Source organism: Poecile atricapillus, chromosome 13 (genome assembly GCF_030490865.1).
Source record: "Poecile atricapillus isolate bPoeAtr1 chromosome 13, bPoeAtr1.hap1, whole genome shotgun sequence".
NCBI lineage: Eukaryota > Metazoa > Chordata > Aves > Passeriformes > Paridae > Poecile > Poecile atricapillus.
The window spans coordinates 13,530,664-13,548,845 of NC_081261.1; the positions used below are offsets into that span (position 1 = coordinate 13,530,664).

At 36.7% G+C, this 18,182-nt stretch overlaps 1 protein-coding gene across 1 annotated transcript in view; it reads left to right on the forward strand.

Annotated features, from left to right (window-relative positions):
* Positions 1-18,182, forward strand: part of LOC131584081 (teneurin-2-like) — a 215,588-nt gene that overhangs the window by 128,341 nt on the left and 69,065 nt on the right. The window contains exon 3 of the mRNA XM_058848836.1: positions 6,641-6,931. Within this exon, the coding sequence (XP_058704819.1) occupies positions 6,706-6,931 (226 nt within the window). The 5' untranslated portion in view covers positions 6,641-6,705. The remainder of the gene's footprint in view (positions 1-6,640; positions 6,932-18,182) is intronic.

Here is an 18,182-nt window from a genome sequence, read left to right on the forward strand (position 1 = left end):
AAGAGTAACAGTGTTCTTTAGGCAATTAGTTCTAGCAAACTTAGTCTTTTGAAGTGGCCGGTTTGTATTTGATCTTTAAATTGTTTTTGTGAACTTGTTCAGCTATACTAATTTTAAGTGATTATATTAATTGAAACATCAGCTTTTTGTGTTGTTTTATAGTGGCTTGATTTTATTTATTTATTTATTTATTCATTTTTAAACCTGGCTGCGTAGAGTGATGGAAGTTTGTAGATAACAAATATACTGAGAGCAGGAAACCGAGCACTTGGGGGTTCAAATGTGCAGCAAACTCACTTTCTGACCTCGGGTGGGACTCTTACCTTCATGGTGTTTTACCTTTGCTGTAGAATAAGAATAATACAGATTTAACTTCCATGGATGTTGAAAAGCCTAATAAATATCAGTAAACAGCTTTGAGTCTGTAGTGGATATACGTTATCCCAGGGTAAAATCTCTTTTTTTCCTCTTTCTGGAATGGTGGATAGTTAATGCCTCACCCAGAAAAGAAGGAAGAGAACTCTCCAATAGGAAAAACTTGAAAACTTTGCATGGTTTTGCCTCTGCATATTTGGAAAGAAAATATGTGATTTCAGCCTCCTTTGAATAATTAGAAAATTTCTGCTTGGTACCACTTTGGGGGGATTATAAACCTTACACTGAAAAATCCTCACCTCTGAGTGGCTGTGACACAATCTCCTCATGGCTGCTGTAGCTTCTGGGATGGGAATCAACAGAATAGTTGATGATCTCTCTTGATGATCAGCTACTGAATTGTGTACTATCCCAACAATATTTTAGTGAATTTCAAATAATTTTCAAGAAAAATCAACTATTGAGTTATTGAGTGACTAAGTGGATATTGTTTGTGAAGTTTGCTATTTCTCATGCTCCTGGAGAGGGAAAAGCACTTGGTTTGTAGCAGCTGAACACAAAGACCTGGGTGGTTCGTGCGTGCCACGCTCTGCCTCAGACCTGGGACGCTGCAGATGCTTTGCTGATAGTGAAATTTTACTGGTGTGATTTCCAAATCCGTGGTGCTCCCCAACTAGTGCATAAACTAGAAGCCACATTTAAGGACATTTATGATTTTGTCTAGCAGCTTTTTCAGCTGACCTCCAAGAAAGAAGCCCTCCATTTGGCCTGGGTGTCAGCTGTGGTTCTGAGCCCCCTCGGGGCAGGGAGGAGGCTGGGCTCACATCCACCAACCTTCTCTGCCCTGTGGAAAGGGGAATAAATTCGGGGGAGAATAAGGGGTTAATCCATAGCAGTCAGTGAATGATGGGATGCTGTTCAAAAACTGTCTCCTAGCTCCTGGGCTTTCCATCAGTTCTCGATGGCATGTTATTTATTTAATGGAATGCTATTTTCATAATAGATTTAAACAGTTCTGGGATTTATAAGAAGTTCCTGGAGTACAGAAATCTCTGAAGATAGTCTAGAAATAAAAACACGTGATAAACACGGATAAAAATATATAAATGTGATAAACATTTGGCTGAGTGCTTGATTGTGTTGTTGTGTGTACCATTTTGACTGCCCGTAGCCTGAAAATACTTCTTAGAGCTTTTATCTATTAAAAGGAAAAAAATAAACCAGCTTTTGTCTGCAGTGAAACAGAACACAGAGTGCCTATAAGCATTGTGTCTTATATTACTTAACTTGAATCATTCATCACTACTGTTCTGACATAGCTGCTTGTCACACTAAATATATCTTATTTCCAACTTTATTTAGAGTGGCTCACTAAAACAGAAATTCAGTATTTGGACAGGGAAAAAAAAAGTAGGAATTAAAACATTCAGAAGAACAATTTATCAGTGAAAAATGAGGCTACACCAAACAGACTGTCCAAATATGCTTTGATTTTTGGGGCAAATCAAGTCAGCATACTTGTCATTAATATTACTTCATCTAACAAAGTGCACATACTGTAGTGTACTTAGGTGTAGTATTTTGTTTAAAATTTCATTTTATTTATTGCCTTTTTTTTTAATAGACAGAGGGGATCCAGAAGTAGAGATATTCTTTTTCACTGAAATTAAAATAAATAAATAAAAAAAATATAATAAAAAAATAAAATAGAAATAAATATAATAGTCAAATAACCATGTTAATGCTTTGCCTGAAAATTTGTCCAGCACCAAAGCTGAATTGTTGCATTTTCTCATATCACAAATAGTCTTTCCTTAAAATAATGAACAGCATTTGAATCTCTGAATCACTGAATCACAAGCTTTTTTCCAATTGCTGTTCCTGAAAAGTAGTCCAGGCTTTCAAGAGACCCTTTTTATTTTTTTTAATGAACATATTGGTACATGGTGTGCTACTTCTTTTAAATTAAAAAAAAAAGAGGGGACAAAAAGAAAAAAGGCTGTTTCCAGCACTGTCTGCACTATTGTAATGTTTTGATTTGGTTGTGCCAGGTGATTTGGGGGCACAATAAATGTGAAGTTCTTTGTTTTCCCTGAACTTCCAAGTGATTCCTGGGCTCTGTGAGGTGTGAGTGGCAGTGCTAATGGCCCTGTACACTGTAATCATGTCAGGATCATTACAAAATGCAGCAAACAAGCCTATGACCTGAGTTAGATAAATGTATGAATCAACTTTAAATTTACAGAGAGTTTTAGCATAAGCTTTGCTAAGCCGTTAAAATTCATTTCGAGCCCTCCCTCCATGCCTCCTATTGATTTTGCTGTACTAACACAAAAAGGAGTGGCCAATTTTTTTAAACCCTCTAAACCAAAGCCTATTTTTCATTACTTCTCAGCTTTTTTTTCTCTTATCCTCTCTCTTCTTTTTTGCCCCTTGTGTCTGTTGTCCCTGTTGGATGTGCAGTGTTTAAATGCCCTTGTGCTGCCCACTTAGGCTCTCATTGCCACTGCCAAAGTCATGTTCAGGTACACAGCTGCTTTATGGAACCACAATAACTCTGATATTGGGTGAATAGAGAGTCAGAAGTGTATCTCACATGTAACTTGGGGAACATGTGTACATCAGCAGCAAATACAGCCTGAGCTGTTCATTGCTTTAGATCAACTGCTCTGCTAGGTCCAGATCAGCTGAGACTGTATTCCTGTGAAACTAGACCAGCCCTTTAGCAGGCCACTATAAATAATAAATATTTTCTGAATAAACACCTTTCTCATAGAGTTAGGCAGAGCTCCTGTGTTTCTGAAATAATTAAACCAAAACTAGATGAGAACAGTTGAAGTCACTTGTTAGTGGTTGTACTGCTCCGTAGTGTAAGTGGGTCAGAATGAGCTGTATTAGTTAAATCCTTTGAAACAAAAGAAATTATTAAATCAGTTACAATTTAGGTCAATTACTCAAAATAAACCATTCAGAGAGTGCCCTTGAGACAGGCAAGTCAAAGAGTATCAGGAGTTCTGAACTCAAATTGCATCTCACCGTTATTCTCTAAGCAAAGCTATCACACTTTTCCTTTCCAGGAATACAGTACATAAAGATTTCACTGTCTAACAGGAAAGGTGTTCAGCACTGAATTCAAGCAGAATTTCATCTATTTAACTTAAGCATGAAAAAAAAAGTGAAACAGATTTTCTAGGAGTGTTTCACAATTTAATTCACTGGGTTTTAAGCCATGTATGGTGATGTCTAAATTTTGAGAGTGTTTTGAGCATGATGCTCTGGAACTGGTTTTTGCCTGGCTGCTTTAAGTTCAAAGTAATCCCCAAAGCACAGGTGAGGAGGAGAGAAGTATCTCTGAGAACTTTTTTTTGTGTTCAGGTAGATATATTTAGTCTCAAATACCTGAGATTTGTCCTCAAATAATGGAAAAAATAAGGAAAATTAAAATTAAAACTACTCTAATAAATATGAAAATTACATTGAATGAAAATTCCAGTTAAATTGTTATTTTATCATTAGAATTTGAAGAACCTACTAAAATTAATAAAGTTCAAGAAATTTTTAATAGTCTGGTATCATAAAAACCAGGTTATTCACCAGACTATTCTAATATCTGATTCTTGTAAAAATATTTTCCTTAGGTAAGATCAAAGTAAAGATCTTGGGACATTTCTACATTTATTTTCTTGTGTTAACTGGTTGGAGCTACTCTAGTGCAGACACCGTGCCTCACGTTCTGCATGTGCCAATGACTGAGGAATATTTCCAGGCACGATCAGCAGTGGAACACTGTCTTACCATTTCCTTTTATTTCTGTATTTGTAGGGGAATTGCACAAAACTCTACAAAAGAATGGTTATTGAGGGAACAATTTCAAAAACTCTTGTCTGCCTGAGAAGATGCTTTAATAAGCTAATGTCCTGGAAATACTCAGAGGTTTTATCTCAGTCACAGTAAATCCTTCTTTTAACTACAGTAACAAGGAATTAAATGTTCTTTCAGAAACAATAGAAATCAGGCCAGACAGTTTTAAGTTTAGCAGTCATAAAAACAAAAAGCTGTTTGTTTGTCTGAACTGACAGACAATATAGAATTCATATGGAATGACAGGCTTTTGTGTTGAGTAGCAGCATGAGGACTCCCAGAGAGTAACTGGCAGGTTTTGCTCAATGCTGTAGTGTCAATGTCTGTTTCTGTGTTTATAATTGTGATATATTGATATCTGAATTTGATGAGAGAGTATTAAAATGGGATCAAAGAGCCAGGCATTGTTAATCTAAATGATCATATATCTTCTGAAACTTCAAGAAACTGTTTGTGCCTCCAGTGTTGATATGCTTTACAGTTAATGTGCTTTCCAGTTTAATCAATATTACAGGACTAAAAAAATGAACTAAAAAATTCAGATATGGAGGAGTCAGCCACTATATATATGTTCAGAGAGCTGAGAAACAGGAATGTGTATTGAATATTTCTTTCTCTTTAATCTGAAGTTATAAAACGAACCTTGACAGTTTCAAGTGCCAAATGTCTCTGCTTTTGTTTTGGCTTTTCTGTATGTGTTGTTTTGTGACTTTTTTTCCCCTCTGAAATGTTAAAAATAAATGAAAAAGAAGAAAAAAAGTAAGCATGTTTACAGTTCTTATTCCTCACAGATTGCAGAATACCTGTGGGTGGCTTAAAGCAGCTGTTTCTTGTGGTTACCTAACTTTCCTCTTTAAAATAAAGAAAAAAACCCCAAAAAACACAACAAGGCTAAATGTCAAATCTAAATGAAGGCAAGAAACCTTTTCTCTAGGTCACCAGCTTCTCGGCCAAGTACATTTATTCTCTTTCTCAGCCAAAATCTGTTTCAAAAAGCAATGATTTAGCCAATACTTGTGCCAGTGCTGTGACCTCTTCTGCAGGTGCAAACAACTCCCACAGTGAGAGGCTTGGCTGCCTTCTGCACGTGTCTCTTGCCATCTTCTGTTGCAGTTTGTTCCTTTGGTGGCAGAGGTGGCACAAGGAATCACTGCTGAAATGCTTTGCTGGTTTAAGTTTCTGGCCTGGGCACATTTTGCTGGGTGGGCTTGGCAGAGGGAACCTGCTCTGAGAGGGGACAGGGGCAAGGAAAAGCTCTTCAGCTGTCCCAGCTAAATTCACCCAAACCATTCCTTCACCTCTTTAGCCATGTAGAGAAGAGCAAGATGTTTTCCAATTTTTGCTTATTAGCAAATCTGAGTATTTTTTTATGTGGGAAGATTTAATTTCCAGAAAAAAAAAATAAAATTGTCATGAGGATTTCTCAGGACTAGCACAGACCTGGGCATAGCATGCCATGAGAGAAAGACATACATACTAATACCAACTGAAAATAATTAGTACCCCAGTGGGTAGGGTGTTTGTGCTTTTACTGTATTTCTTCCTTTCTACAGTAGCTTTCATTTTGCAGTTTTTGTATGCTAATGATGCATATATTAAAGTCTATATGCCACAGTAAGGGTGGCCTAATTAAGCCCACTGTAAGAAACTCTATGGTCCATTGAACAAGAAGAGATTTAGACAGTTTTCAAGAGCTCCAAGTGCTGAGTTGGATAAACTGGTCATCTTGAGGGGTGGTGAAGGAGCACATCGAGTCCGTTCTGGGGTGCACAAGAGCAGCCAATCCCCAAAGTGTGCTCAGACACTCACAGCCACGCAGGAGTGTCACGGGTGGGATGGACCTCTGGACAGACCTTGTCCACCTTCAGAGCAGGGCCTTGGACTAATGTTAACCAGGGGCAAGGAAATCAGTTGCTGCTGCTCGCAAACACGTCAAAGGTCGGTAATGCATTAACACTGAATAGGAATAATCTCCTCTTTGGAACTCTCCTGCATGCTTCAGTCTTAATTGGAAGCCCTCCTGCAGGAAGAATGGAAATAATTAAAGCTGGTTTGAGTCTACTTTTCTTCTGTTGCATAACAGAAACAAATTCTGTTCTGTCAGTTCTGTGTTGTTACCAGAGTTCATTCAAAAATCAAAAGATGACAGTGGTTTTTCATTTTTTTAAAACTCTTTAATGATACGATAATTTAGATAGTATGCGATTATCTTACAGCATTTAATTTTTTTCTCCCCACCCATTCAGGTCAATTATTTCAATTTCTAGAGGATGCATCATGTGGGCCTTCCCTTTCTTCTCGATCCGTGCCACATTGTTCTTCAAGGACAAGTCAGGGAAAGTAGAATAAAACAAAATGCAGTGGCAGCATTACTTACTCTTTTGTCATCCTTTCATGTTGTTAGGTGCCAGTGACTGACCCCAAATAGAAGAGTGGCTCTTGTGGAAGCAGCGTGCCTGGCTCAGAAGAATGGACATAAAGGACAGGAGGCACCGCTCGCTGACGCGGGGCCGCTGTGGGAAGCAGTGCCGCTACACGAGCTCCTCGCTGGACAGTGAGGACTGCAGGGTGCCCACACAGAAATCCTACAGCTCCAGTGAGACACTGAAGGCGTATGATCACGACACCAGGATGCACTATGGGAATCGAGTGTCTGACCTGGTGCACAGGGAGTCCGATGAGTTTCCAAGACAAGGTATGTTTAAAGTCAGAAATGGTTTCTCTTACCATAATCCTCGGTGGACAGTCTGTTCCTTGTTACAGCATCCAGTGCAAGAAGAAGTTTTAATGAAAGAGCTCTAGGAGAATGGATATTATCTTCCCATTATTTCCACTGCTTTGTGCTAAATTAGAAAGTTTTTTTCTCAGAGTTCTTTTACTTTTGAAATCCACAATTTGTAAATGAGGCAAACCAAGATTCACCGATCAAAACATCTTGTAGGCACAGATGCCATGACCCTTAACCAGAGGATATCTTTTGCACAGATCTTGGGCTTGGCCAATGAACTAGCTTGGTATCCTATTACCTAGGTTAATTTTGGAAATGATAACATTTTCACCTAAATGTGTTTCTCTTTAACACAGAATCTGTACTGAAAAGACAACTAAAACACTGTTATGGTAAAAACCCATATGGCCAACATACACTCATTGTTCATCAGTTGCCTTGGAATTCCTTTCCTGTTCTTAAATGCTGCATTATTGAAGTGTGGGAATGGGAGTGCTGGCTCCTCTACTCAATTTTGTCACTGCTCACCCATATTGCTCAACCCTGACCTCACAAAAACTGAAAGGAGGAAACCCATCTAATTTCTTTTGTAATTGTCTGTAATTGAGCATTACAGCCTGCAACTAATATTTGAAATAACCTGCCTCTATGAACTTGTAAGCTAGGGGAATTAATCTCCTATTTTACAAAGTGGTCATTGCTATGTCCAATGGATTAATGAATTCAAAATGTAAATGTTTTTACATGAAAAACCTGTAACCTACTGTACAGACTAAGTTTTTTCTCATTTGGGCATTTGCTTCCCTCAAGAACTTCTAAACCTCGTGCTGAAACCATTAGTAAACATTTCTTCATAGGAACTGTGTTTAATCATCTGGTTTACTTATCCAAATAGCCAAGTTAAATTGGCATTCAATCAACCATTGGATATGGCATATGAATTAAAAGCCCTGGTTTACTGTCAGTTGAGGAGTCAGATATGATTCATACCAACTAAGATACAGGCAGGTTTGATGGATAAATGTATAGGTTTTGTGCCCCTCTCAGTGGAAGGTAAATCATCTAGTACACAATCTAAATGTACCAGAATTTAAATGCAGAAACTCTGCTGGTTTGTAGATGTGCTTGTGTGAGAGTTCTCTGCTACACATTTCTAATGTTGTGGCTTGGGGAATGGGAAGTTTTCACACTTGTGGAAATCCTTCAGTGGAATGTCATTTCTTACACCTGATACCATGTCCCACATCTTCTTTGAACCATTCTGACAGCAGTCAGTGTCCATCTTCACCTTTAAATCAAACCATCTAATAATAATTAGTGTCAATAATTAAGCCCTTGTCTAATCCCTTTTTTCTCTCATTTTTGTCTACAGACGTGGGAGTGTTTGCATTGTTCTTGGTCTGTCAAACACCCAGTTCTGTTTTCTGGGGTAATCTCTGCTCTTGGAGGGTCTTTCCTTGCTTAGAGGTGTTTACCTAAGATAAAGAATCAAAGTGCACCTTGAAAGTCTGAGCTGCTGGAGCCATTTTCACTGCAGTTTGTTCTACTTTACTGTACAGGAGTCATCTAAATATTACTTTTCCCTATCAGGATGATTGATGCTTCAGCTCAAGTGCCTCATTTTAGTTTGCAGGTCATTATTCAGCATTCCATAATCTTCTTTTTTTTTTTTTTTTTTAATCTAGTCTTTTTCTCTTGATTACTGATTTGACAACTGTTCATCCTACCCCTGCTCTTCATGTGTTCTTCTCTGCCCTCTTTACAAAGGGGAGTACAAACTGTTGGCAACTGAATTGAATCACTCAGATATTTTTTATTGTTATTTTTCCCTTACTAGTCTGTGTTGTTGTGTCTAATAAATAGTGTTTATTTTAGAGAGCCAAAGTAAATTTTTTGTAAGATAATGAGCAGCAACTCCTTATTTTCCTGCTTTTGTTAAGTTTAGAAAGCAATTTTTTTAGAAAAAATAGGTCTGTATGATGATTCTTTGCATTTGAAAGCTGGACATCTTTCTGATTGAACAGTTTTACTGACATGAAATTTGAGATAATGTGACAGGCAGATCTAGATTAAGATTTGGTAGATGTTCTCACTTTCTATATTAACATTAGATGGATAAAAATGTGGTTCATACAGTAGGAAATTACATTCATTACATCTTGTGCATTCAGTTTCCAGCTGCAGACATCCAGGAATTTATACATTTAAATTTCTTCTAACTTTGAGTGGGTGTTATGATGGGATTAAATTCTGTGGGAAATAAACATGCTTAAAATAAATAGTCTTTAAAGATTTTTTTGTTCTTCTATTAGAAAAAAAAATTGACTTTTTTTTTAAAGGCATTGCAGATATTTTCTTCAGTATTTTGTTGCTTCTATTAGAAAAGTGAAATATTTTTTACTTACTGTAAAATATTTGGTTTGACCATGGCACTGGAACTGCTCACAGCTGCTTTGAGCTGCCACCTGTTGTACATTACTGGGTTTGGAAAATCTGTTAAGACAAAGTTGCACTCATTCTGGTTTTGTTTATCATGGTTTGTCAGTGAAATGCTAATAACAAAAACTATATTCAGAGCTCAGAAGTGTGAAACAGTTCTTGCTGGGTTGTTTTAGTATTTTCTTGAGAGGGATGAAGGTTGTTCAGACTTGCAAGAAGGTTTTAACTGTTCACAGTGACTGATGGGCTGCTGCTTAGAGGCCACAGCTGCTCTTCAGATGCTCGGGCTGACCAGACTTTCTCTCACTGCTCATATTCCCAATAGTAACAAGATGAGATCTTTGATCATCTTGTCATCAAACCTGAGTCATCCTCAACCCTTCTGTTAAAATTAATGTATCCCTTCCAAATCCAACTGAGTTTTGGCAATTACAGTTTTAATACTTCTCTCCAGGACCTCTGACCTTTTGAAAATGAAATGTTTTGATACATAGATTTGGATTAAAGACATTAAATAAAACTTTTTTCTTGTATTCTGTCTAGAGTGAGAGGACATTCTTAGTTTTCCTTTGTCATGCTTGGTTTTTGAGTGGCATTCTGCAGTCTGCTGGTTTTTGTTACATCTGTACAGTTACATAATCAAAGGAAATTTGAGGTAGAGGCAAGATTCCTCATCATGGAATCAGATGTAGAGTGGATTGTGTGGGAAAGGGCCTCAAGGCAACTCTCCTCTTCTGGCCAGTACATGTGGAACTCTCACTTCTCCTGAATCAAGGCTTACTTATTTTTAATGGTGACCTGAAGAAACACAATCCCAGTGTAAAATACTTATTAGGGTGGGACAACTGCCTTCCATTTCTCCTGTCTAGAAAGCATGGTCTTATTGAGAAACAAAAAAAATTATAATTTGTGTACCTTATTTAATAAAGGAAAGATGCTGAATGAAACCTCCCTCCCTTACCCTTTCCCTCCCCAAATCATAAAAGATGATAAGGTTCTTTAAGTGATTTAAAAACATGAAAGCACTTTTCATCTGTGCTTTCATCTATGTTGAAGTTGTTAATAATGGAGCAATGTAGCAGCATTGCTAGACTAGGAAATAAATAAAAGTACAAACCTTTACAGCACCCTTCTGTCAGTATGCTTTTAAGAAAAGAAAAGGTAAGAAAGTTGAGCCCAAACCTAACATTCCTCCTCGGATTTATACTCTAGTGTCAGTCAAGTGCTCTTTTGAGCTGTAATAGCAAGATGGTCTGATAAACAGGAATTAAACCAAAACTTTGTGTATATTACATCTGAGTCACAATAAAAACCAGAAGAAAATGTATTTAGAAGTGGATTTTCAGGGAGACATCATGGGATTGACTTTCAGTCTTTAGGGTACTTTCTATTAAATATGCACGAATTGTTTTCTCTCCATATTTTGTGAATTTTTTTTTGTTTTGGTTTTGTTTTGGTTTGTAATGTTTGGGGGTTTAGGTTTTTGTGTGGTTTTTTTGTTTTTATTTTTTATTTCTTTCTGATCAGCACTCTCTGGTTTGCAAATGGTAGTTTAAATCAGTTGTGATAATCTCTTATTTTTCACTTCCTGTATGTTCCACTTCCATCCTATCTTCTGACATTTCACCATTTTTTATCTTCATCCCTTGTGAGGGTTGTGGTTGTGTGCTCAGACCTCCTGACTGACCATTGAGAGTCTGAGCTGGAGCTGCTGAACAAAGATTCATCCTCATCTCTTCTCTCCTGCTGGACCAGTTGAGCAGCTGTGGTGCTGATGAGAACTCCAGTAATGACTAATAACACCAGTGCTGGCAAACACAGCACTGTTCTAATATTAATATGTATTTGTAGAATAAACAACAGCTAGACATAATATGAGAATTCTCTGTACATGCAGCTTGTCTCAGGGAATAACTTCTTGTTATTGGCAGTTTCCCACAACTGATCATTATTAAAAATCAGCATTTGTTTACAGTTTAAATTAGAGACTCAGAATTCAAGGATTTCTGATGCAAATATATAAGTATATATAGACTTATGCTCCTTTTTTTCTCCTTTTTTGCTCCTTTACTTAGCTTTCAAAAAGAACTTCTATTTTTACTGCTTCTCTACTGGACTCCTTACTACTTGATGATTAAGTTAAACTAGGTTCTATATTTTTAAACCATTTGCAAAGGTACATGCACATTGTGTAAACCACATATAAAAGGATAACTTACAAAAAACTAGATGTTATCACCATGTAGTAAGCACTCACTGAATAAAAGAAAAAAATTAGAAACCTCAGGTCTACCCTAAAATAGGCTTAGTAACCATTTTCATGCAAATACCTTTTCAGAAGAGCTTCAAAATTAATAGGAAATATGCTTTCTGTATTTCATAGTTTCAAATTTCTATCAAGCAAAAAGATCTTGTGCTTCAACCAAAGCTGTGTTTGCTCATCTTGTAGTGCTGGGGTCTGACTGAGTGTTGAACAAAACCTTTCCTTTGTGGTTTTTTCCCTCTCATCCCTTTACTCTGCTATGTAATAGACTTTTAAGACTTTGGATACTGAAAATAATAATTTTTGATCCTATAAACCCTTCTCCATTTTCTCATACACATGTGAGCACACACTCTTCTAAGAAGTTTGTTTACACACATCTGTGGGTGCTCTTTCTCATATTAAAATCTACTGCAAATGAAAATAATACACTCCATGGGGATGAAATAACAGTTTTATTTATTAAAATGATACTTTAAATTAAAATAATTTATGATTAATTCTAAGAATGAAAATGGCTAACATTGAGCAGATCTTGCAAATTTGTTCCACCTTGTAAGTCTTCTTGTCTCCCAAAGGATCTACAGTTCAACTCATAATTTTTAAGATCTGGTTTTTCAGCAAGAAGTGTCTGGAAAGGAGACTGATTACTTTTGAGTGTTAAACTGATGGAGGTACTTAGATTCTTTTCTAATACACCTATTAACACTGAAATGCCAGATTTTAAAAGCTTTTACATTTTATCTGGATTTGAATTGAGCATCTCTGTCCCTACATCCTAGGCGGTTCCAGAAAATGAGTTTTTACATGTAGTCCTGAATTTGCTTTAGTGAATATTGGTTTTTTTCTGTGAGCTTGGGAAGCTCTCTAAAGCTTGTTTCCTGGTAAAGAACAGTTGGGCCATTTTTCTTCTCTTCCTCTTTTCTCATAATACAGGAAGAAAGAATTATTTAAATAAAATGTAGTTCAGCAAATATTTAACATACTTAAACAGCAATTATTTTGGAATATACGTTGTTGAACTCTCCAATGCCACATGTTTTTAAGGATTACATCTTCAGGAAAAATAGGGATTAGATATTTTTATCTTAGTGGAATGTGTGGAAGGTAGGTTAAGCACCAGAGGGTATTCACTGCTCCAATGCATGAGTCAGTTTTCAGCTCAGATGCATTGGGACCAGGTTTTTGTGTGTTTTTGTTTACTCTGTAATTGTCTTTTCTGCTTTATTTTGTCCTCCATGTTCTTTTGAAATGTCTTACTACTGGGGACTAAATTCTAGACTCTGTGAACACCTGGTTGATCCGTGGTGATGATTGCTCTGTTTATATTTCCTCTGTCCTCCGTGTTTGTTCTCCTAATACCTCCAATGTATTATGTGATTTCTAGATGCTTTTAAAATATTTTGGCTGGACCCAAATGCACACATGTCTCATAGTAAGAAAAACATAAGGAAAGTTTCAAACAAATAAAAACAGCACCCAAAGCTCATTGTCTTCCTTACAGAACCTTGGGGGTTTTGGAGTCGAGTCCAAGTGCTGATGACCAATTCATTTAAAACCTATAAATCAGTAGAAAAACAAAATGATAAGGAAGTATAATTGGGTAAGCAGGGCCCAGAATTTGTTCTGTTTGTTTTATATTCTTTGTCTCTGGATTCAGAGTTCCAGGTCAGAGGATCTGCAGTTACCTTCCTTGGCCTGCTATTGGGTTGCTCATTAACTTTCATCAGATTATTTCTACATTGATCCCAGTAATCTTTCTATGAATTAAGCACATTCTGTAGTTCTGGAAACATCAGTAAACCAAAAATCCATGATTTCCACTGATGGGCTGTGACTGTGGGCATGCAGTCTCCATGTTAAAAGCAGATTCCAGCTTCTTTCTGGGTTTTAGAAGCTGGCTTCAGTTTTAGCCATTAGATCTGGTGATGCTCTTTTCTGTGTTATTGGAACACCCATAGTAGCCAGTGTTTTTTCTGCACAGATTTAATTAGGTGCTGCACTTAAGTCAGTTGTGTGTTCTGTGAACTGTCAATCTAAATAGAGCTCTTCAAGTATCTGCCTGTGTAATGTCATCTTCTACATGAATTTTGACTCAGTGGTGGTTTCTAAACCCTTTCCTACCTTTTAGTTTGTCTCTAAGGGAAGCTAAATATGCCATGGCAATGCCCTATATGCCTCAGTGATGTGGATAAAGAGAGGTTGAAGAGACAGAGTCTCGTATAAAGGTGGCTCTTTGACTTACCTCATGTTTGTAAATCCAACTTCAAATTAACTTTTGGTGGTAGCAGTCAGTTCCTATTGAGGTGCTGATCTTTTAAGATTCCAAAATGGTTTCAGAGACTAGATAGCTGATTAGACAAAATAGCATGCAGATATATTTATATATTGCTTTTTTTTTTTTTTTTCCCCATATGAGTTCTTAGCTGGAAGTGACTACAGTGAATGCAAAAGTACATGTCTGTGAATGTAGACCATATTGGAAACAGAGATTTACTGTCCCAAAGTGTAATGCTTACTCAGCCATCTGATGAGATTTGAGCACTAAACAGTTTGAGAGGGATACATAAAGCTGTTTTATTACAAGATGCTGTTATGAATTGTAGCAGCTTTCCTTATGCTATGCTGCTGTTGCCAAACAAGTTGCATGGATGTAAGCAGTTTTATTTGTAATTACTTGCTTACATTTTCTTAGAATAGTTGGGTTTTAGCTGTTTGTGATTCCTGCTCCTCCACTGGTGACAGTCTCTACATCCTGTTTAATTCAGAAAGAAAGGATATCTTTTTAAAACTGTTTTGAGGAAAGCCTCTCTGAGGAATGCTGCTGCTAATATGGGAGGTGGAATGGGGCTCAGATGTTTGTGTGTGTGGTAGAACCTTGTTCAAATGGATGCAGAAAGCTCAAAAAACCAGTGGCTATTTCATAATGCAGTGAAAAGTAAAGAAATCTCATTTTAGCTGAATTTAGCTGAATTTCTGGAGGAAGTCCAGAAAATGCAGAAATAAACACTCACCTAAAGAAATGTTATGGAAAATACAGTAGTTACGACCTATACTTTTTCCCTAAATTTTAGTCAAAACCTGGATGTTATAAACTGAATTTACACTTGAAACTGTTCTTGACAGAGCAGTGAAGGCAGTTCCTGTTTTCTTGCTTATGTGTAGCTACAATTGCTTTTGATGATGCTGCTGGGCTCTGTTTTCCTTAAGACAGCCAAGTGTGTTCCTTATGACAATCACTACTTTCACAGAGTAAGGGAGGTGTTTGAAGAAGATTGCAAGAGAAGAACAGTTTGATCATCAGTGCTGAGATGTCTCTTCAGTGTAGTTTGTCCAGTGTAATTTTGAATGTTGAGTCTTGATCTTTTGTTGATTGCCACACAAGATTCTTAAAAAAGCCAATTTGCTTGGAAGAATTTACCAGTATAAAACTATCTGCTTTATTCCTAGCATTGCTCCTTCTGTCCATGTTCTGAGCTCAGGTATGCCTTGCCAATCCTGGTATTGTTAGACATCTTTTAGCTACCTATCCATCAGTCTGATATTTCTTCTTATTGCCTCATTTATCCGCTCTTAAGTTTGGAATCTTGGTAGTTTGCCATGTTCCTTCTTCTTTTCCCAAAGTATTCATGGCTCACCTAAACCTTTAGAAATTTTGTTGTATAAGGGGATGGCACTGAGCACTGCAGCTGAGGGGTTTTGATTTGCAGTTCCACCAGCACTGGTAGAATATAACTAAATGCCTAATGCTAAGGAAATTTGAACAGCTGGCTAATATCAGCTGTATTTTTGCACTATTCCATGTGAAAACCAAAGAATAGCCCATGGTCATTTTTTACCTAGAAGTGAGCAAGTTGTCTGCTGTCTGTGGAAACAAGTGGAAATTTTGATTATGAAATTGATATTCATAATCATATTTCATTATGTGAAGTGGTAAAGACTCAGTTGCAGATGACTCAGTTCAGTACAACTTTGTCTTCTCAAATACATTAATCAACTCTGTTTGTTTAAATACTGAAGTAAAAATTATCAGTATTTTAGGTTTTGCTACTTAGACCAGATGCAAAATGTTAGATAATAAAAAAAAAAAAAAATAAAAAAAATAAAAGACCATCATGTAGAACAAATTGCATAAATGTTATTCCTTCAAGCAAATGGCCTCTCTGTGGTAGCTTGCCTGGAACTGTATATTCACGTTTTAAAATTACTTCCAGTAGAGTACTGTGTTTTAAGGATGGCAGTTTATTATGATATATTTAATATTATAACAATATTTTTTCATATTATGCAGTTAGAGTAATAAAGAAAAACTTTTTATAGATGGTAGTTAATCTGACTTCATAGCAATATCTGATTTTCTTTTGAAGTTTTTCTGTCCCTGAGATAAGTATTTGAATGATATTGAAAAAAAGCTAAAATGGTACTTAGTCTCTGTGGGGAAATTATTAACTTTGACTAAAATTATTTACAATATGCTAAAAGTTTACTACACAAAAAGTGATAATCTGGACTTTATTCTTGCTTAAGTAATCTTACCAAAGAGTTAGAGAGGTAGAAAAAGTAGTATTAGTCACATAGTTTCTCTTGGGGGGGTTAGGGTTTAGTACCTAGCATGTCTGCTAAACTTGCTGCAAATATATTTTGACACTAATATTAAAGTCATTACAGCAAATAAAATTTTGTGTATGACTGGGCAACTGTGTGTGTTTCTATTAAGTTTGTTTCTAAATTCTTACAAAAATAAAGCTCATAAGGCATTATTACCAGTCTGTGCTTCAAGCACTGAAGTTATAAAGTAGGTTGTTAATAATATGAGGAATGATATATCACAGATGTAATGCCATGTCTTCCAAAGTTAATGAATACTTACAATTTTCATAATGAAAAATTAAAAGAAGGTTAAAGTGGTTTATAAGACTGCCTACAGATCCAGCAGAAGTCTAATTAGAAGAAAGAACATTAAGTTTGATGGACTTGGAAATATATATTACCTAGTGTTATGTATGGACTAAAATCCTGTGCATGTATTTAGGATTGCTCAGATGTGGACAATTCAACCAGAACAAAGCACAGAAAAATGAAATGTTATTTGCTCTCTGAAATCACTGTGTACACAACAGATTGTGGGTTTAGATGTCTTCAGTACTTCAGTTATGTGAGTCTCTCTTGTTGACTCAGTGCAACAATCTCTCATCCGTGTTTGCCCGTTTCTTTACCATTTCTGAAGTAAAATGAACCTTTGTGCTTGTTTTTCCTATTAGCAAAGCGTAATGACGCTTTTGTTGCGGTGCCGTGGCGGTTCTGGGGCAGCTGCACAGACCACGCAAAGGAGGTGCTGCTCTAGCATGGCAAGGTCTGTTTGAAAGAGGCCACTGCCCACAGCTGCCTGCTTTTGAGAGATGGTGCCACACAGCTGAGATTCAGCTGGATTTGTAGAATTCACCCTCAGAGAAAACCTTGAGCTTGCACGGCGCTCCTCAGAGCGCGAGGAGCTGCTGTGCGGTGTTCCATGTTCCTGTCGCGGCCGTGGGACGCGGGTGGCACTGCTGGGAGAGGACAAACCGCCTTCTCTTCCCAAAGGTGTTCACCCAGGCAAAGGGGGAGGCTGCCAACACAAAAACTGAGATGGTGTTGCAATACTGCACTTCCCTGAACTTGTTTTTGTGTTTTGTGTAATGCAGAATGACTGTAATTGGGAGTATATTTGGAATAAGCTGTCTTTGCGGTTATCAAATATGTCAGCTTTGCTTTTTATGTTTATATGCTGGGTTTGTAACTCTTCTAAGCTGTTATTGCATGACAAAACCCTCCATCTTCATTTCAGTCTCTTAAATCCATCTACTTCCTCCCTTTTTCTAACAGCATAACAATATTACAGTGTATCTATCCCACACTGGGTTTGCTGTGGTGTTTTTTGCGGCCATCACTACATGAGCAGAACAGTCCTTGTCAACAAAATTCCTCTAAATTATTGGTTTAGAGTGAATTTTGTGTTGATCTCTCTCTTTTCTCATGTCTACAGCTTGCAAAAGCATAATGGAATAGAATTTACCTGGTTTTTCTCCAGTATCTCTTTCATTCCTGAGGATCTTAGTATCCACTTTAATCAAGTATATCTTAAGAACTATTTCAGAAGTGTGGCAACTTATCCTCTGAACCATACAGGTGTGATATTTATAAAACAGAAACTTTGGCATTTTAAGATGTGATGATGATCTGTAAAATAAGAAGGCAAAGGAAGAACTTGGAATAAACAGAATGACTTGACAGAATAAAGAAACCTAGAATTATGAGTTAATTTCTTACAGATGTAACATTGTGTTTTAAAATATACAAATATACAAATGTTTTATTGTTTAATAATACTGATTCAGTTATTTAATTTAAAGTATCCATTTGCTCACCTGTGGAGTAGTGGAGAAAGGGATTTAATTTAGATTAAATTTTTACCTGAAAATTATGATTTTTCTTATTATATCATTGTTTTGAATTCTAATTTAATTTAATTTTAATTAT